The sequence below is a fragment of the Apis florea genome, unplaced genomic scaffold (genome assembly GCF_048593485.1).
Source record: "Apis florea isolate Af1SG1 unplaced genomic scaffold, ASM4859348v1 contig_2291_pilon, whole genome shotgun sequence".
NCBI classification, from domain to species: Eukaryota; Metazoa; Arthropoda; class Insecta; order Hymenoptera; family Apidae; genus Apis; species Apis florea.
Window position 1 is genome coordinate 568,242 of NW_028256553.1, and position 20,762 is coordinate 589,003.

The 20,762-nt window shown below is 19.4% G+C and overlaps 7 protein-coding genes across 8 annotated transcripts; 3 read left to right on the forward strand and 4 right to left on the reverse strand.

Annotated features, from left to right (window-relative positions):
• Positions 1 to 356: 356 nt before the first annotated feature.
• Positions 357 to 4,096, reverse strand: Cbs (cystathionine beta-synthase). 2 transcript variants are annotated; one of them, XM_003689591.4, is made up of 6 exons: positions 3,207 to 4,096; positions 2,291 to 2,400; positions 1,867 to 2,216; positions 1,554 to 1,804; positions 1,202 to 1,472; positions 357 to 1,125 (listed from the first exon to the last, which is right to left on the reverse strand). In XM_003689591.4, the coding sequence occupies exons 1-6, from the start codon at positions 3,287 to 3,289 to the stop codon at positions 676 to 678; spliced, it is 1,515 nt and encodes a 504-aa protein (XP_003689639.2). In that variant the 5' UTR covers positions 3,290 to 4,096; the 3' UTR covers positions 357 to 675. The 2 variants fall into 2 exon arrangements, with proteins under 2 accessions (XP_003689639.2, XP_086759387.1); XM_086903261.1 differs by having other exon boundaries at positions 1,202 to 1,452; positions 1,528 to 1,804; positions 3,207 to 3,627.
• On the forward strand, positions 4,049 to 10,383 carry LOC100863435 (GRAM domain containing 1B). Its single transcript, XM_031920449.2, has 14 exons — positions 4,049 to 4,517; positions 4,657 to 4,951; positions 5,048 to 5,249; positions 5,375 to 5,655; positions 5,955 to 6,107; positions 6,261 to 6,411; positions 8,129 to 8,287; positions 8,480 to 8,601; positions 8,725 to 8,917; positions 8,988 to 9,218; positions 9,342 to 9,495; positions 9,563 to 9,683; positions 9,756 to 9,925; positions 10,024 to 10,383. Exons 1-13 carry the CDS (start codon positions 4,471 to 4,473, stop codon positions 9,885 to 9,887), a joined length of 2,241 nt encoding a protein of 746 aa, XP_031776309.1. The 5' UTR covers positions 4,049 to 4,470; the 3' UTR covers positions 9,888 to 9,925; positions 10,024 to 10,383.
• A 301-nt stretch (positions 10,384 to 10,684) lies between these two features.
• RpS27A (ribosomal protein S27A) lies at positions 10,685 to 13,630 on the reverse strand. Its single transcript, XM_003689589.4, has 4 exons — positions 13,493 to 13,630; positions 11,458 to 11,567; positions 11,178 to 11,395; positions 10,685 to 10,879 (listed from the first exon to the last, which is right to left on the reverse strand). The coding sequence occupies exons 2-4, from the start codon at positions 11,558 to 11,560 to the stop codon at positions 10,730 to 10,732; spliced, it is 471 nt and encodes a 156-aa protein (XP_003689637.1). The 5' UTR covers positions 11,561 to 11,567; positions 13,493 to 13,630; the 3' UTR covers positions 10,685 to 10,729.
• On the reverse strand, positions 11,711 to 12,568 carry Ip259 (NSA2 ribosome biogenesis factor-like IP259). Its single transcript, XM_086903262.1, has one exon. It carries the CDS (start codon positions 12,566 to 12,568, stop codon positions 11,789 to 11,791), a length of 780 nt encoding a protein of 259 aa, XP_086759388.1. The 3' UTR covers positions 11,711 to 11,788.
• A 1,378-nt stretch (positions 13,631 to 15,008) lies between the features above and the next one.
• LOC105737316 (uncharacterized) lies at positions 15,009 to 15,567 on the reverse strand. Its single transcript, XM_012494912.2, has 2 exons — positions 15,405 to 15,567; positions 15,009 to 15,290 (listed from the first exon to the last, which is right to left on the reverse strand). The coding sequence occupies exons 1-2, from the start codon at positions 15,565 to 15,567 to the stop codon at positions 15,028 to 15,030; spliced, it is 426 nt and encodes a 141-aa protein (XP_012350366.1). The 3' UTR covers positions 15,009 to 15,027.
• A 93-nt stretch (positions 15,568 to 15,660) lies between these two features.
• On the forward strand, positions 15,661 to 20,278 carry LOC100868601 (GDP-D-glucose phosphorylase 1). Its single transcript, XM_012494881.3, has 6 exons — positions 15,661 to 16,126; positions 16,595 to 16,875; positions 17,217 to 17,319; positions 17,704 to 18,010; positions 18,188 to 18,744; positions 19,607 to 20,278. Exons 1-5 carry the CDS (start codon positions 15,938 to 15,940, stop codon positions 18,310 to 18,312), a joined length of 1,005 nt encoding a protein of 334 aa, XP_012350335.2. The 5' UTR covers positions 15,661 to 15,937; the 3' UTR covers positions 18,313 to 18,744; positions 19,607 to 20,278.
• On the forward strand, positions 19,620 to 20,278 carry Alg14 (ALG14, UDP-N-acetylglucosaminyltransferase subunit). The gene has a single exon (XM_012494897.3). The coding sequence runs from the start codon at positions 19,620 to 19,622 to the stop codon at positions 20,253 to 20,255; it is 636 nt and encodes a 211-aa protein (XP_012350351.3). The 3' UTR covers positions 20,256 to 20,278.
• Positions 20,279 to 20,762: the final 484 nt, after the last annotated feature.

Sequence of the window (20,762 nt, forward strand, 5' to 3'; positions counted from 1 at the left end):
TATTGATATAATAACACCTGAGAAAACACTATTTTCTGATTTTTTCAAATTTTCTGTAACGAATCTTTTTTATTGAAACATGAAATACAGAAAAAAATAAACGAAAATATCAAAGTATTGTCTTCATCATATTTTATGAGACATTATATTTATTAATTAAGTAAAAATAATTAATTAAAAATTTACATGTATTGGAAAAATTTTTAATCAGAATGATTTCAGAAATTTAATCAATTTCACATAACTATTGAATATCTATATTCTAAAAAAAGAAAATTCGATCACTCAAATTAAATATATGTATAAAATTTGATGGGAATAAAAAAGATGTGTTTTCTGAGGCATTTCAAGTTGTATTTTCTGATATTATGTATATGTATTTTATTTAAGTTTAATTTAAGTATAAAATTAAATCATATTTATATGATCTAAAAATATATAAAAGTAATTATTTAATTATTTATTTTAATTTTTTTAAAAAATGGAATATATGTTTTAAATATTTATAAATTAAATGCATAATTAGACTTTTACTTATATTATAAGTTTCTAGATAGATCTAATTTTCGTTTTTAGTTAAAAATTAAGTATAATAAAAAACTTGAGAAATATAATAATATAATCAATTTCAATAATTTTAAAAGCATTTTAACAATTGAATGTTATGTTTAAAATTTAATTTATTAAATAATTATTAGATGTACCATTTTTCGTTATAAATTGCAAAATATGAAATTGATTTATAATTCCGATAAAAGCATCATCATGTTCATCATCTAAAATTATTACATATGGTTCTTTTTCAAGAATACGTGATATGTAACCAAGAGTTGCTGAATGTTTAACTTTCACATATTGTTTAACCATAGTTTTATCTACAAAATCTGTACATTTTACTATACCAGATATTATATATGACATAAGTTTGTTTAAACTAATAACACCTTTTATATGTATATTATCATTACTAATAATTAATAATTGTGAATCTGCATTTTTGAGCATATACATAGCTTCTTGACATGTTACTGTATTTTCCTTTAACAATGATTGTCTATCAAAAGATAAATTTGAAATTTTTATATTCCACCACCATTTATTCATTTCATTTTGACATACAGGTTGCTGTAAATTATTTAACAATTCATTATTTAAATTTATAAAAAAAAAATTTTTAAATAAATAAAAATAAGTAATTTACCAAAAATCCTCTAGTTTCCATCCAATAATCTGATACAAATTTAGTTAAATAGTTTCGTATTCCATCAGGTAAAACAATCACTATACGTTTTTCTTCAGGAATATCTTTAGCTATCTTAAGAGCAGCTATAAGAGCAGCACCACTACTACCACCACAAAGTAAACCTTCTTGGCGTATAAGCATTCTAGCAGCATTTAATGATTCATTATCTTCAGTCTTTATCCATTTATCAATTACATTACGATCTAACACTGTAGGTATAAAATCATAACTAAAAATAATTGATTATTTAAAATAAAAAACAAAATTGTATACAATATTAGTACATAGAATAAATAAAAAAATGTCACACCCAATTCCTTCTACTTCATAAAAGCCAACTTCATTTTGTGATTCAATTGATGGATCTAAAATACTTCCTTTAGGATCTACAGCAATAATTTTTATATTTGGTGATAATTCTTTCAGTTTTCGCCCAATACCTGAAATAGTACCACCTGTACCAGCACCAGCTATCAAATAATCTATTTTGCCTTCACACTGTTTCCAAATTTCAATTGCAGTTTGATCATAATGAGCCAATGGATTTCCAGGATTAGTATACTAAACATAATACAAATAGGAAACAATTAAAATAAAACTATGCAATAATATAATAGTAGTACCTGATCAAGAATAATACTATTTGGTATTTCTTTTTGTAATTTTTGAGCAACACTGATATGTGCTTCTGGACTATGCCAAGTTGCTTCAGTTGGAGTTCGTATAATTTCAGCACCAAGTGCATAAAGCGTTGATACTTTTTCATCAGACATTTTTTCTGGCATAACAATAATGCATTTATATCCTCTAACTGCAGCAGCCATTGCTAAACCAATTCCAGTATTACCACTTGTAGGTTCGATAATGGTACATCCAGGTTTCAATAAACCTTTATCTTCTGCATCTTGAATCATTCTATATGCAATTCTATCTTTCACAGAACCACCAGGATTAAGAAATTCACATTTTGCATCTAAAAATAAAATTATATTTATAAAAAAAAAAACTTTATAAATAATATAATAAATTAACAAGATCAATACTAACATATTTCACATTTTATACCATAAGATTTAGGAATATTATTTAATTTTATAAGTGGTGTTTGTCCAATAGCAGTTAAAATATCAGGCATTATCTTAGTACAATCACCATTTCTGAAATCATATTAAATCATATTAATGAAATATAATAAAAAAAGTCTATAATAAATTTAAATTTAAAAGAATAAAAAAATAAATTAAATTTTCTAATTAGAAATTTAAGAATATATAAAAACTAATTAAAAGATAATATTTGTAGCAAAAGTAATTTGTTTTAAATTTTTCATCAGTTATATGGATTTTTACATAAAATAAAATATCAATGAAATTAAAATTATTATTAATCATAATAAAATGAATTATAAAATATTTTTATAATCTTAATAATAAATAATATTTTAAATATTAAATAGATTCACATTCAAATTATATTATACAATTTTTTATATGATATATCATCAAATTTTCAATATTTTTATATTAATTAATTATCAAGATTAATATAATAATTTATATAATTTATGAAAATTGTAATATTGTAATTGTAATTGTATTATTATATATATTATATTATATATGTATTTATATATTTATTATTTTCATCATAAAATAATATATAATATATAATATATGCAACAATAAATTTAAAATTTCAAATTTTTTATTTTTGAAACAAAATTATATTTTTATTTCAGATCTTAAATTTTTTTATAAATTTAAGAAATATTATTTAAACAAAAATATGAATACTTACATAATAAAAAAAAATATTTTATATTAAGTTTAAATAATATATTAAAATTTAAAATAATTTTTAAAAATACTGAAAGTAATTTAAGAATACTGCAAGTTTTCATTTTTATTTTATTTATTAAATTATTATTAAATCTCATTAATAAATATTCTTATTACAAACTTACTGTATTCTACATGTATGTGGTGAATTTGTTGCATTTAATTCCCATGTGCAGTAACTAGGTCGATTAGGTTGTTTAAATTCCATAATTAAAATTTAAATTATAATTGAATTCTTCAAATTTATTAAAAATAAATAATAAAAATAAATTTTAAACTTTTTTTCAATTCAATTTTTAGCAACTCAAATATTATATTAAATTCTTTAATGTTATGTTGATTTCAAGATTGAGGAAAGCAAACTGCTTGTAATCATGTAATCATGCTGCGTAACTTTTGAAATACTATTCGATCATATAATGATGTAATAATTAAGATAAATATTAGAAAATAATTATGACTTCATATGTGTCTTTTGACTAATATATATTTATCATATATAAAATGTAATTTTTAAAATATGAAAATAAAACGACTAATAAATTAATAAAATTGAAGTTTTCATGAAAACTATTGTATTATGAATATTGCATTGAAAACATTCCATTTAAATTTAAATCTAGCATTATTTTTCAACAGTTCGATCAATTAGCATATGTATGATTTTATCAAGAAGTTTTGTTTCTTGATAATATATAACTATCATTGCTATTTTATTTAATATAAATTGCATATATAAATATTAATTAAAAAGAAGATATACACTTATAAGATTTCTTTTAAAATAATTAGTACTATTTTATATTATTAATTTTTTTATATTAAATCAAAGCTTTATATTATTTTTTTATTAATAGTTTAGACATTTTATTATATCTATTCTAGATGTTTAGATGTTTCTTCTACTAGATGTTTATAATATTATATTCATATTAATTTCTTGAATTTTTTTTCTATATTTCGAAGCGAAAAAAATGATATACTATTTCAATATGGTGGATCGTTTTTGAAGTACTCAAGTATTTTTTGTTTCATTTTAAATAGTGATATGCATTGATAAAGATTTTAAATGATAAGAAAGTGTGAATTTAATGATTAGAAAAAAACTTCATAATAATATAAGACTATATAAATGACAATGATTGATGTATGTTATTTGAAATGACTTGTCATTTCCGTAACGATTATATAGTTCGTGAAAATTACACATATGTTGTGTTTCCAAAATGTATTAACAATAAACATAGTGTATTATATTATTAGTAATTATTATTGAACATTAATTGTAATGCTATTATGCTTTAATGTAAATTATTGTATTCTATTCTAAAATTGTGACAAGTTCATAGATTCAGTAAACAAAATTTATAAGTACGCTATATAATTATTATGTACTTTGAAGTAGAATCTATTCAAAAATATCCAACCGCAACCATGTATGTAATATTATAATAAATTTTATCGTTATTTTAATAATGATTTTATTTTTGATTTTTTTATTATCTATTTATTTATTATTTATTCATATTTAATTTTTAAGTTAATTTTTTTTAATAACTTATATTGATTTAATAGGAATAAATCAGTGGAAGATTTGTTAATATCTAGTCGTGAAGTTATGACTAATGTAAATTCTACTGGATTTGAAAATCAGAATCCAACAATGAATATAGGAAATGGTATATCAGATAATATTCAAGAAACAATTATTGGAGGAACTGGAGAAAAAAGTAGTCCAGTTTCAAGTCCAAATTTATCTCCACGCCCTAGTCCAAAAGTTCGTAATAAACGAGATCATTCTAAACTAAATCATGATTCAAATACCAAAGAATCTAATAGTATGAACAAATTGGATGAACATCAATTACATGTAAGATTTTAATACTAAAATATTTTGTATTATATTTATTCATTGATATCCAAAATTTTTTTTACTATAACATTATTAATAAAAAACATGATATAGCAACAACAAGATATAACAAACAAATCATCAGATTCTTCTCAAGCCGTAAAAAGTTCACATGAAGGAAAAAAAGAAACACGGAGTAGTGAACGAAATAAAAAAAAATCTTGGTATCATGTTTTATATCCAACTTATAAATCTAGATCTGATGATTTTAAGAGAATATTTAAAGATGTACCAGATGATGAAAGATTAGTTGTTGGTAAGTAATGATTGTTGATAAATAATTTTATATTCATTTAAATAATTTAAATATTAATATAATTATTAATAATTAATTATTATTGTTATTATTATAGTATATTAATTATATTATATAATTTTTAGATTATTCATGTGCACTGCAACGTGAAATATTAGTTCATGGAAGACTCTATGTATCTCAAAATTATGTATGCTTTTATGCAAATATTTTTAGTTGGGAAACTTTAGTATGTTTACGTTGGAAGGATGTTACATCTATTACAAAAGAAAAAACTGCACTTGTAATTCCTAATGCAATTTTAATATGCACTGCCACTGATAAATTTTTTTTGACCTCTTTTGGTGCAAGAGATAAAACATATGTAATGTTATTTCGTGTATGGCAAAATGCACTTATCGGTGAGGTATGAAATTAAATATTTTTATAATGTTAAAATATATAAAAATGTTATAAATATATAAAGAAAATATTTAAATTGATTGATTTTTATATAAAATAACTTAAAATTTAAAGTGTAAAAATTCATTAATTACATATATTTACATGTGAAATTTATTTGTCATACTATTCTTCAATTTATATTATTCTTATATCATTGCATATTATTTATATTGTTTCTATATAACATAGAAAATAATTAAAATTTATTTGATGTATTGTATTCAAATTACGTTTGTAAAAATAATAAATTGGATATTTTAGCCAATGAATGCACCTGAACTATGGCAACTTGTACATTCTTGTTATGGAGATGAGTTAGGTTTAACTTCAGATGATGAAGATTATGTTCCACCATTACCTCCAGCTGATGAAGAGAAACTATCTACAAGATTATCTGTAGAATCATTCTCTGAGGTAATTTATTGATTGTATTAGAGATTAATAGAACTATAAAAGTTTATGATAAATTTTATCAATATATATAATTTCTAATCAATAAACTTTTATTTTTTGATATTTTATATAAACTTTAATTATATTTTTAATTTTATATTTTATGAATTAAAGGTAGAAAGTGGTAACATAGAACATTCAATAACTGGAGCACCAGATACAATTGAATCAAAGGCAGAAGTACATCATTTACCTCGACCAGATCCTACTATTGATGCAACAGACTTAAGTGATACAACAGAAAGTGAAGCTGAAAAACATGCATGTAAGTCTTGATAATAATACTTTTTTTATACTTTTTCTTAAAATTTTTCTATTATAGAAGAATATACACAGAATTTATTTATTTCATTATTTTATAATATCATTATTTAAGACACACAAGATACATAATATATATTATTTAAAGATAAAAAAACTTACATTATATATTGAAAAGTTATATTGATAATTTTATAAATATGATATAATTTAATTATAGTTGATTTTGTCATATATATTTAAAGAAAAATTTAAAAACAGATGACTTAAAATGTTTTATGTTTTTGTAAATTAATTATTATTTAAAACATAATAATTATAATAATTTAATAATTTTTATTATTTATAATAGATATATTTATAATATAAGATATATATATATATTTTTTATATCATATTTAAATATATTAAAAAATTAATAGAAAACAAATTTTAAAAATGTAAAAAAGAAACCTAAAACATTTATTTGAATATTTTATTACCTTTGTATTCTTATACGAATATAACAATATATTTTGTTGAATAATATAATATATAATAAAATTATTTATTCTTTCTAATTTAGCAATATTATAAATGTTTTAGGTACTAAAATTAAATGGATGTGTGGAATACTTCAGAAATAAATAATCAAACATTAGGAATATGTTCTACTCACCTTGAAAATGAACAAAATCACATTAGGATAGGTCCAAAAACATATCTCAAAGATATAAACTTTGTTAACGATGGAATTTAGAAAATATCTGTTAAGTATAAAGTACTGTCACTTTTTCTTGTAAGAGTCAATAATATTTTTTTTTTAATTGGGTAAATTGAAATGACAATATATGTCTATGCTTATGATTTATTCATAATAACATCAATTTTCTTATTCAATTAATTTTTTTACTTACTTTTAACACTTTCCGTGCCGAATTTTTGATGATTTTCCGTTCAGATCACAAATATATTCTTCACATTATCATGATTAATAGCTTTTTCTGAAATATTTGCTTTAGAATATTTAAAATATTATAAAAATTATATTTATCAAGAAAAAGGTATAAAGTTTATAAGTTATAAAGATGAAAAAAAAATATATGATTTTATAATAAATTTTTTCAAAGATTTCTATTTCACAGAAAAAATTTCAAACAATTTAAACGGAAAGTTCAGCGTGAAACGAAACATATGGCACGAAATGTGTTATTAACAATAATTATAAGCAATTTTTAAAAATAAAATTTCTTATTTTTTCGATATTTTATTAAAGAAATAATAGTTACATAAAGTTTACATGTATATGATAGAATCCTAAAAATTTTTAATCATATAGTTTTCATTAATTCAAGAAAAAATCAATTTTTATAATTTACATATGTAATATGTATCTAATTGATTTTAATATTATTTTCATTTATTATTTCTAATTATTATTTTTATATTTATTTATTATAAAACATCTCTCGAATTTTTAAATATTTATGACATATAAAATTTTTATACAAAGTACATCTTGTTATAGTACTATATGAAAAAAATTATTTTTAATAATTATTATGACAGATTATTCATATTCTATAAAAGTTTTATTAAAATTTCGAATAAAAATATTTTAATTATCAAATATTACATTTTGTTATAATTATCTATATGCAGTTAATAATAATTAAATTAAAAATAAATTTAAAAATGTATTTTTCATTATTATATGAATATTTATATTATTATGATTGCAGTAAAATTAAGTGTTCGAGGCACTGTAGTATGTACTTCACCACATGAAGGTCGTCAAATAGGCAAAGCTACATTTCCTATTCATATTGATCAACTATTTACCTTGCTGTTTACAAATTCAAAATTCTTTCTTGATTTTCAAACTGCTCGCAAAACTACTGGTAAGATAAAAATAATTTACATAATTATAAATAAAATTTATGAAAGTATAATTAAAATTAATATAATTAGAATAAATGAGAATATATTTATATGAGAATATTATTTTATAACAAAAGAATATTATATTTTATTAATAAAAAATCTTTAGAAATTATCTTATTAAATGATTTCTTTATTTTTAATTTATTTAGATTTAGTACAATCAGCATGGACTCAAAATGAACAAACTGGTCAAAAAGTTAGAAATTTATCATTTACAATAGCATTATCTCAAGCTATTGGACCAAGAACTTCTAATATATCAGAAACTCAGGTATTATTATTTTTATGAAACTATCATTAATATAGTTTTATGAAAATAATAAAATTTTTTAAATCATTCTATAAATATCTTGATTTTATTTATGTATAATTTTAAATTATGATTTATTTTTAGATAATGTTGCCATGTAGTAGACCAGGTTATTTATATAGTATTGATGTAGAAAGTGTAAATGCTGGAATTCCATATGCAGATTCTTTTTCCGTTTTAATTCATTATTGTATTACTAGTATTTCTGAGAATGAAACAAATATGGCAATTTATGCTCAAATAAAGTACAAAAAAAATGTATGGGGTTTTGTAAAAAGTAAGAATTTATGATACAAATTCTTTTTTTACTTTTATAAGTGATAATTATATATTTTAAAAAATAATAGGCGTTATTGAAAAGAATTGTTGGGCTGGAATGGATGAATATTTTACAAGTTTAATAAAAGCATTAACTATAGAATGTGAAGAAAATAGCGGAAGTGGAGGAGTAAAAAGGAAAACGAGAAGAAGACGTCGTGTTACAGGTCCTGGTATTTCTTTACAGACTCATTCTTCAGATCATACATCTTCCACTCTACAAAATTCTTTAAATTTGCCACATATTAATGATAATACTGGTATGATATTAATGGTATAATAATCTATTATAATACAATTAAATAAATTTAGTAATTTTATAAAAAATTAATAGTGTTTACAATTTAAAACTTTTATATACAAATACAAATTTTTATGTACAGTTTCTGCTGCACGAGGTGATTCTAATATGATAATTAGTTCAATGCTTTTGATTGCTGTCTTATGTTTAATGGTAATTAATGGTTTATTATATTATAAATTATGGGGTTTAGAAGAAGCTGCTGCCTATACTATTATGGATTTACATGTATTAAAGTATGTATCTTATATTTAATATGATTTAATATTTGTGTATTAATATTTAATATTATTTATTATATAGAAATACACCAAAAACTGAAGAAGATTGGATTCATTTATTACAACAGCAAGAAAGTTTACATAATATAGAAATGAGAAAATGGCAAAGAGTATTGCATACTGCTGCACAATTGCTTAGACAAGTAAAATATTCATTTTATTTTTATGGAATTATAATACTGCATTTATTAATTACAGTTTTTTAAATTTTAAAGACAGAAGAATCATTAACAGAATTACAAATGAGTATTCATCCTACTGCAACAGAAAAAATGTTTTCTGTGTTAAAACCAAGTTTAAAAAGCTATAATTCTCATACAGAACAACGAAGTCATTCAGAAATATAAAAAAAAGGAATATATAAAAATAATCTGACAAAAATAACGTGAGTATTATAATGTCATAATTCTGTAATCAATTTTAGTAAACTTTAAGTATTTGATAAGAAAAATACACTTCTTATTACATATAATTTATAATTAGGTATACAGTGCGCTGTGATGATGATGATGATGATAATGGTGATGATTATCTATAATTCCAAATGCACAACAATAATATGTATCTAAATTCAAACTATTTATGATCAATAGAAAATGCAATTTAAATTTGTTCGTTTTTATTACTTTTAATGTTTATAGAATATGTTATGTGTAAAATTTTTTTGCACATAGAATATTATAATAACTTAAGTTACATTATTGTGTAATATATTCCTGTACTACACACATTCAAATATATATAAATATAAGTATGAATATTTATATTTATATGTTTTTGCATATGAATAAAAGTTGTATATTAGTACAATGTAAAGGAAAAAAATAAATCATTTTTAGAGCATTATTGTTTTAAAAAAATATATTTTCATTTTAATAAAAATATATATTTTTTATAATATGATTTGAAATAATATAATTGTGAATATACATTATATTAATTATATATAAAATGTAATCATAATATATAGAAATATGCAAAATCATCCCATTTCTTAAAATTCCATTCTTTAAAATGGATTGAAAAATTTTAACAGAAACTCTGAAAATTTTAAACGATCCCATCTGCTTTAATTTTTTTCAGTAATATCTAATTTGTATAATAATATGAATATATAAATAGTTAAAAAAATAAAAAAGCTTCGTATTTATGAAATTTCTTTAATTAAGTAAAATTACATGTTTTTAATTTATTTATCTTCTGGTTTGTTAAATACAAGAGTATAACCGCATTTACCACAATAATGACGATCTTCCATTGCAGCCATAAAAACTCCCGCACCACATTGTTCCATGGGACATTCCCTTCTTAATCGATGAATTTTTCCATTTTCATCTACCTGTTTAACATTGAACAAAAATGTTTTATATAAAATTGTAATAACAAATATTGTAAAAATTTTTTCACTTAAAACTTGTTTAAATTTAATTTAATAGAACCTAATATAGAAAAATATTATTTACAGATATAAAAGTTTTTAGTTATTTTCAAAATGTTTTAAATCTTGGTTTATTCATTTTATATTTTTAATTAATGTTACAATTTTTTTTGTAACTCAAATTATAATTGCATTATAATTATTAAATTGTTAAATTAAAATAAAAAGATTATTAAAATAGAAATGATTATTTAAATACCTTATAAAATTTGAGTACAGCAAGTTTAACCTTCTTCTTCTTATGTTTGATTTTTTTTGGAGTTGAATAATTCTTCTTCTTACGTTTTTTAGCACCACCCCTTAAACGTAGCACCAAATGTAATGTAGATTCCTTCTGAATATTATAATCTGAGAGTGTCCTACCATCTTCCAATTGTTTTCCAGCAAAGATTAATCTTTGTTGACCAGGTGGAATTCCTAAAATTCAAACTCAAATATTTAAGAAATTAATATTTAATATAATGTATTTTATATATTACCTTCTTTATCTTGAATTTTTGCTTTAACATTTTCAATGGTATCTGATGCTTCAACTTCAAGAGTAATAGTCTTGCCTGTTAGAGTTTTCACAAATATCTGCATGGTGAATCTAAACAAACAATATATGAAATTTATTTATTTTACGATTTATGGTTTAAAATTTTTATAATCATCAAAAATTTTTGCTATTTATATAATTTATCTATTTACAATATTATTGAATGTAAAAATATTTAAGTAAATAATAACAAATTATGTTTATTATATTATTTATTATAATATTTATTACACATCATACAAATCACAATATAATTATTTAATAAAAATTTTTTATACAAGTAATATGGCATTAATGCAACCATCATTTTCAGGATTATTTGTAACTTGAGCATATTTTCCCCAAACCACTTTTCCTGATTGAGTTACAAGACCTAATTCTGAAATGTTTACTTCAATAATTGTTCCTTTAGTAATAACACCTAAACTTGTATACATTGGTGAACTTGGATTTTTTTTTACTCCAATAATTGGCAAACAAAATGTAGCTTTTAATTCAGGATGAGTTACATGTGCCTTTTTAAAACGTAGTGCCATTGGTCTAATAAATCTTTCAAATTTAGGTGGTTTCCTGGTAAAATTTTCATTAACAAATGTTACTTTTGTTACCATTCTTTTCCAAGATTTACGTTTAGATTTTCCACTTCTCATTACTTTAAAAACTTCAGATTCTGATTGTGTTTTAACTTTAGGTATTGGTACATCCCATTTTCCAGCTTTTTCTTTACGTTTTTGTTTTATCATATTTGATAATATTTTAGCATCTTTTTTAATATCACGATCTAATAGATATACTGGTAACGCTCCTTCTGGTACATTATTTGATTTTTCTTTTACTTTCTTTTCCATATGACATTTTATTTTCTTTTTCATTTGAATCTTTTCATTTCTCCGTTCTTTATTAAAAATCTTTGCTTTTATACCACGTAAAGTACGAGCACGTTCTGCTCGTTTATGTGGTTCACGAGCTTCCTTTTTTCTTTTCCTTTCTTCATAGTCTAAACGTCGTCCATATAGTTTACGGTGTCTTTCAATATATTCGTTTTGAGGCATGTTGAATGTTGATTATTCTTTTTTTACAAATTATCTGCAAAGCAAATTTTCTTTTCTTTTTTTCAAAAATTTTTAATCTTTATAAAGATTTTTAAGAATTGAGAATTTTTTAGATTCAAAAAAATTTTAATTCTAAATATATCCATATTTAATGAAATTTATCTTACAAATATAATTATATTTAAATTTCAATATTAATTAATTTTGAAAATTTGTAATAATTAAAAAAAATTATATATATACTATTATATATATTATTAATATATATATATTATATTATATATATTATTAATATATTTAATATAATACATTTTAATAATACTATAATATTCTTTATTATTATGATACATATAATAACATATACTTTTATATGTATTTAAAATCTAAATTAATAATATTTATTATATCTATCAATATATATTTTAATATTTGTTTTTTATTTTTTAATATTTATATGCATACATATATTTTGATTTTTATTCAAATGTAGTATATTATAAATCTTAATTTTTTATAAGTTTATTAGTAATAAATAAATGTAACGAAATAATAATCAAACATTAATTTATATTCGCATTTTACATGTATGTGCATTGAGAAATCATTATATATTTATGATACTTTAAAAACAGTTCTAATGCTTCATATAATTTATATTTTTTGTTTTCATGAGATAAACATGAGATAAACATATTTTATTAATTCTTAATATAAAGTATCATTTTCTTGGACATACACAACCACGTTTATTAAATGTACCATGTGTACTATTTTTATTCATATTATATATATTAAAATATTATGATTATAAATATAAAGATTTAAAACAAAAATTTATAAAAATTATCAAATTATTATTCAAAAAAAATATCAAAATGATTGCAATTTATCAATAATTTTAAACATTTTATTAATTTAACTTACCTTCACTTACGCCATGTACATGTAAGAAGAAATTATAAGAACGGACAATCTATTGTCAAAAAAGAAACAGCGTCATCTGTGTTATGCAAACTTAAGTTTCTCATACTAGTAATATGAATTCTTTACTTAAAAATATATTTTGTAAAAACATATTTTATATTTTATTAACAAATATTTAAATTCTAATTTTAATTACTTTTTCATAAAATCAATTTATATTGATAATGATATAGAATATAATATTTTCTAAAAAAAATTGATTATTTAAAAATTTCGATAAACGATAGAAAAAAATATATAATGTTATATGATTTTGTTTGTTAATATGTCTATTTCTATGAATTAGTCCTATCAGAATCAATTCAAAAGATCCATATCTTTTATCTAGTTTATAAATTATTTTTATACATTTTTATAATGTATATTAGTTTATAAATTATTTTTATACATTTTTATAATATAAATGTAATGTAAATGTAATGTAAATATTATAAATGTTAAAATAGAGGTTTGAAATAAATTCATAATTTATGTACAATAGAGCAATATATATATAATAAAATCGTATTCTAAAAAATTTTGGTTCTAAGATTTTTCGCGATTAGTTGAGAATTCTATTATGTATATGTGTATATATTTATGCTAATATTTTATTTATTAAATATAATTACTTAATTAATTATTAATATCAAATTTGCAGTATTATACAACTTATTATAAATAAATTATATTTGAAATTTTCAAAAAGTGATCATGAATATAAAACATGAGAAATAAATAATTATTTCAAATTAGTACACATATATATATATAACCAAATATAGTATATATAAGCTTATTTAAAGATAATATTATATCTATTATATGTTATAACTTTCTAAAAATATCTTATTAATTATAATAATTTATTATAATAATATTATATTATAATAATTTATCCTTTATTATTAAAAGTATATATATATTTTATATGTCTTGCAAAATGTTTTTATTTAAAATTATATTATATTAATGTATATTTATTATCTTTTAAATATTTAATAACATCAAAATCAAGAATATTAATAAAATAAAAAGGAACTAAACTTATTAAGCTTTTCCATCAATTATTAATAAATTAATTTTTAAATTATTAAATTAATAATAAATAATTTTGTATATATTACATATCAATTAAAAACATTAATAATTTATAAAAATAAAATAATCTATATAATAAATTAGTAAAAACAATAATATAAAATTGAAAATTATGAAATGTAATATTAATAAATTTTAATTATTATAAATTTTATATGTATCAATATTTTCAAATATCTTTTATTATTTTTCTTTATTTAATAAACAATTTAAAAAACAAAATAAATATATAAAAATATTGTTTATTGCACTTTATTTAAATACATAGTATAAATATTAATAAATAAATATTAATTAGATATTTTCAAAATATTTAAAGTTCATTAATAAATTATTTTTATACCATAAAAAAATAATGAGTTTGTTTCTAAATATATATTGTTCTTACATTATTTTTATTGTTTCACATACATATTTAGTTCAGAAGATAAAAATAATATTAATATTTGTATTAATCCTTCTTGTAATGAAATATTATTGGGTAGAGAAAGTACAAAATCTGTAAGTTTTTTGATATTTTTTGAATTAAGAAAATTAATTATTAATTCTGCTAATTTTTTTCTTTGTTCTGGAGTAGTTTCATTCCAAATAATATATGGAACAGATTTAAATTCATTTTGTGCAACATAAGTTGTTATAAGACTGCTGACTGTACCTCCTAAAAATAAATTATTTTTATGTTGCAATCTTATATCTTAACTTAAATACATGAAAATAAAATTTAAGAATAATACAAATTCATAATAAAATAATCAATATAAAAAATAACTACCTACTGCTAGTCCAATAGGTCCACCAAGTATACCACTAACAATTGTTGATAAACCGACGATTATTCCATATTTGATAGAAGATTGTATCGAAACTTTCAAATTTTTTACAACATCAAGTTTTAGAACTTCTTCTAATAAATCATTTGTTGAAAAATCCATCATAATTTATTTATATGAAATAGAAAATTAAGCAAGTTTAAATATTTAATTCTGACATTAAATTATTTATAACACTACTTAAAATGTTAAATAATGAATAAACCTTTTATAGAATATATATATGATGTATATATGTATTTATGAAATGTGATAATAAAATGTATAAGAGTAGGAAATCAATTACGGGAATCCAAATCTAGAATATTTATCTGACAAAATAAATCATTGGATGTGAATATAACCAAATCAATGTGATCAACATTTAAAAAAAATAAGGCTGATTTATTTATTAAAAAGAGTGTTTCACCAAAAAAATATAGGATTTAAAAAATAATTTTCGAGTTAAATTTTTTTTTATTTTTTCAATAAAATCATGCATTATAATTGTTTTACTCAAGTAAATTGTAGTTTTACTCAAAACGATAAAAGAAATGAGAAATTTAATTTTGATGCCATTTTAGAACAAAAATGGATAGAAGCCCAAAAAAATAAAATATTTCGTTATATATTAAACATTAAAGAATCAAAAATATTAAAAGGCAAATATCATTTTTTAATCCAGGTAATATTTAAAATTATTTAATTATTAATTACTAAAAGAAAAATAAAAATATAATATTGATGATTTGATTTTCAAATATATTGATTGCTTTCATTCAAAAAATACATCAAATACATCAAATATTTTCAAAAATTTCAAGAACTTACATTTATGAAAAATTTAAATTAACTTAATTTTTTTGGAATAAATATATTAATCATTTCTATAATAATTAAATCATTAAAATTATTGTTTTTATATATATATTTTATAAAGTTTGAAATATTCTAAACAAAAGAATAAAATGAACTCTTCTTATAACATAAATTAAAATTCATGAAATAGATTTACTTACTATAACATGAATTTCAATTATTCAATTAAATTTCTATTATTTCAATAATCTAATTATTTGCATTATTTTATCTTTTAATAAAATAATTTTATAATAAAAAGAAAATTTATTATTGAATTTTTTATTAATTTCAGCTCAATACTGATCGTGGTTATAAAAGAAGATCTCCAGAGAATATAATATCAATGAAACAATCATTCAATGACAAACAATTTAATTTTACAAAAGTTAAACCAGAAGAACAAATAATGAATTTAGGTAGTATAGATAAAGATGATGTAATTGTAATTAATGTTAGTCCAATTGAATATTGCCATTCTTTATTGCTGCCACAAAGAAATAAACAATTACCTCAAGTTATAACCAAATATAGCTTATTTAAAGCTATTGAATTATTTTCATTAAGTTCTTCATTGTAAGTATATTAGAAAGTTTAGAAATGAGACAAAAAATATCAAATTTTTAATTAAAATTAAAATTTTAAATTAAATATTTATGAACATAGTAAAAACAAAATATATTATAAAATTTATTTTTTGATTCAAATTGACAAAGGAATTTTTAAATTATGTCTTTGAATAATAATGTATATTATAAAATGTTATAAAAAGTAGTGTGTTTCTAAACTTTCTCTAAATTTTGACTATATTTTTTGCCATTTCAATTTTATTTCAATTCTTGTTAAAGTAAATATTTATATATTATATTGATAATTGAATGAATATTTCATTATATATATGTATATTATTTTTTTAGATATCTCAGAGTGGCTTTTAATAGTCTTTGTGCATATGCATCTGTAAACCATCTTCATTGGCATTTATATTATTTGAAATGGAGAATGTTATTGGAATACATTGTAAATAAATTTATATATATTTTTCTATATTTTCTATATATTAATGCTTAAAAAATTGAATATAGGAATTTATTCATTGTTTAATTTTTTAACCTTAAATATTTCTTTTTCAAATTTTTCAATTTTCTTTTTTTATTATTATACTAATTTTATAAGGAGTATAATTTTTAATTTTTAGTTTTTCTATTTATTTATTTAAATCTTCAAAATATATACAATATGCATTTTTACGTGTTCAATAAATATAATTATACAATATTCTAATTATAATTAAACAGTCTAATACTGTGTACTTTTAATATATACTATGTTATTTTAAATATAATATCTTTAATATATTAAAATCAATTTTAATTAGGCTTAATAATCAATTGACTGTTATAGGATCTCAAAGAATATATAGGACCTGTACAAATATTAGAAAAATATCCAGCAAAGGCATTTTGTATAAAGTATTCTAATGTTCAGAACATAGATGATTTTGTTAATTGGGCATTTTTAATAATAAATTATTTACAAAATGCACAAATAGCACATAATGTTTATATTACAAGAGCAAAATTAAATTGTACAGAAGAATATAAAGATTTACGGATTTATATTTGGAGTAGGAAATCAAGTGAAGGTACAAAAAATATTAATGCTTTTAATCCAGCAGCTTGTGAACTTTTTGGACATTTATTATTAAAATGTAAGTAATATTTTAAAATCAAAATTATTCACAATAGATTCTATTAAATTAGATATTAGAATTTATCTGTACTAGCATATAATAAAATATTTCTTTCCTATAATATTTTATTTAAATTAAATAATTTAATATTTTATTCAATTATAATTAAATTTTTTTTTTTTATATCTGTTTCAGCTGAAGAAACATATAAGAACATTTCTGAGGAATATGTAGTGAATATTTTACAAAATATAACTGAAGAAACTTTCTATTCAATTTTTTCTGAAATAAAAAATTTAATAAAATATCAAATAAAATAAATTTTTAATGAATTAGAAATTCAATTACTGTCTTCTTCAATTTGTTTATTTTATTAGAAAATTTATCTTTTATATCATTATTTTTCCTTAAATTTTAATAACGTTTATTATATTATTTAAAAATTGATTTAATTTCCTATATATTATATGTTATATGTTATTATTTTTTTATTTTATTATATAAACAAAATTATACACACATACATGCGCGCGCGCGTAAGTAAAATAAAATAGAATGCTTAAACTACAGATATTGCAATATATATAGTTTGTATATTAGGAAAACCATCGCGATATGTAAGTTACTTTGATATTTTCAGGATATTCTCTATACGAGATTGATTCCAAAAATTTCATATTACGCGTTTTCTTTCTTGAATTTCGGAAGTTTTTAAAAGATTTTTCCCACATACAAAAAAAAATACTGCAATGGTATGTATATTATAATTATTATATATTATAATATATTATAATATATTATAATTTTTTTGTAATACATATGTCCTAATTCTAACCTTAATATTTTATATAAGTAATAAATATTAACAGGTTTTTTATTTTTTAAAATAAATTTTTTAATAATTACGTAATATTTATATATATAAAAATATATAAATTATATATTAAGTATTTAATTATTTTCAATAATTTTTTTCTATTCAGATACTTTATACACATATATCACATACAACATTCATTGATAAATTAAAAAAAAAATTGATTATATATATATATATACACTTTCACAATTAAATAACAAAGAATGCAAAGATAACAAACAGTTAAGTTCAATTAGATGATATAAGTTATATAAAACATTGCTAATTGATATAAAATGTTTATGTTTATAACTTTTTATATCCTATATTTGACATTACAATATTATTGAATTCATATTTTCTTGTGTAAGATTTACAATAATTTTTTCTTTTAAAATATTTATAAAAATTGATAAAAAATTATTAGTTATGTTTTTATTCTAATATGTAATATAAAATATGACAATTGACAAATTCAAATCTGATTAAAATCTAATATTTTCTCTTAAATGTAATGAATTTATATTTTCAATTTTATATTGTATATAAAATTATACTAAAGATTAAATGTTTTATATATATGTGTGTGTGTGTATGTGTGTGTGTGTGTATAATAAAATATTATTTAAATACAATAATCTAGTCTTAATCTAGATTAATTTTGTTAATACATAATTGCCTGTGATGTATTGATACTAATCCAAAAAAATAAAAATAATTTAATAAATTAATTATTTTAATTTGAATTGTTGCAGTTACATCATAAAAATGTATACAATATATTATATTTACATTTGTATTTGTCTGGTAATCATTGGGAGAATATATTTTGTAATATTTTATACATATAAAATGAAAGGGAGAAAAAAACCAATTCGAAATAATCCAGCTAAAATAATGATAATATTAGGGTCTGGTGGACATACTGCAGAAATGATAAGAATCCTTAAGTATTTAAACTTCAAAAATTACTCACCAAGAATATATGTACATGCTGATACAGATTTAATGAGCATTGAGAAAGTTAAATATTTAGAAGAAGATAACAAAGATTATAAAATTATTAAAATTCGTAGAAGCAGAGAAATTCATCAATCATATTATACAACTATTTATACTACTATTTATGCAATTCTTGAATCAATTCCTCATTTATGGAGAGAATGTCCAGAATTACTTCTATGTAATGGTCCAGGCACTTGTGTTCCTTTGTGTATAATAGCATTTTTATTTAAAGTTTTGTATATTACACAAACTACTATAATATTTGTTGAAAGCATCTGTAGAGTGAAAACTCTATCATTAACAGGAAAAATTTTGTATTATATAGCTGATTACCAAATAATACAATGGCCATATTTAAATAAATCAAATAATCAAAATAATAAAATATTGTCCATTTAAATAAAATTAATTCATATTTTTTATTAAAGTATTTTTTATTTTATTAAAAAAAATGTTTTTTTTTATAAATGATATTTATTTTAAATGCCATTTATAAAAAAAATTGTATAATTTTACAAACATATAATATTATTTACAATATATCACAATATTCAATTCATAATATTGAAATAAAATTATATTTGACACATTAAGGTAAATGTAAAGATATTAAAAATATTAAAATAAAATCTAAAAAAATTTAAAAATTGACATAATTATAGAAATTTATTAAATTGCAATATGTAACTTTTAGTGAACATTATTCATCATTATTATCATTATCTAATATTCTATATTCAATATAATCAATATATAATTTCAATTTTATATTTTATTGTAAAATAAATTATTATATATTTAGTAATATTAAAAATAATAAATATTTAATATTATATTTCTTATAAGTTAAAAATATAAAAATTATATCCATAATTTGAAAAAACTATCAAAATTATTTTAAATATT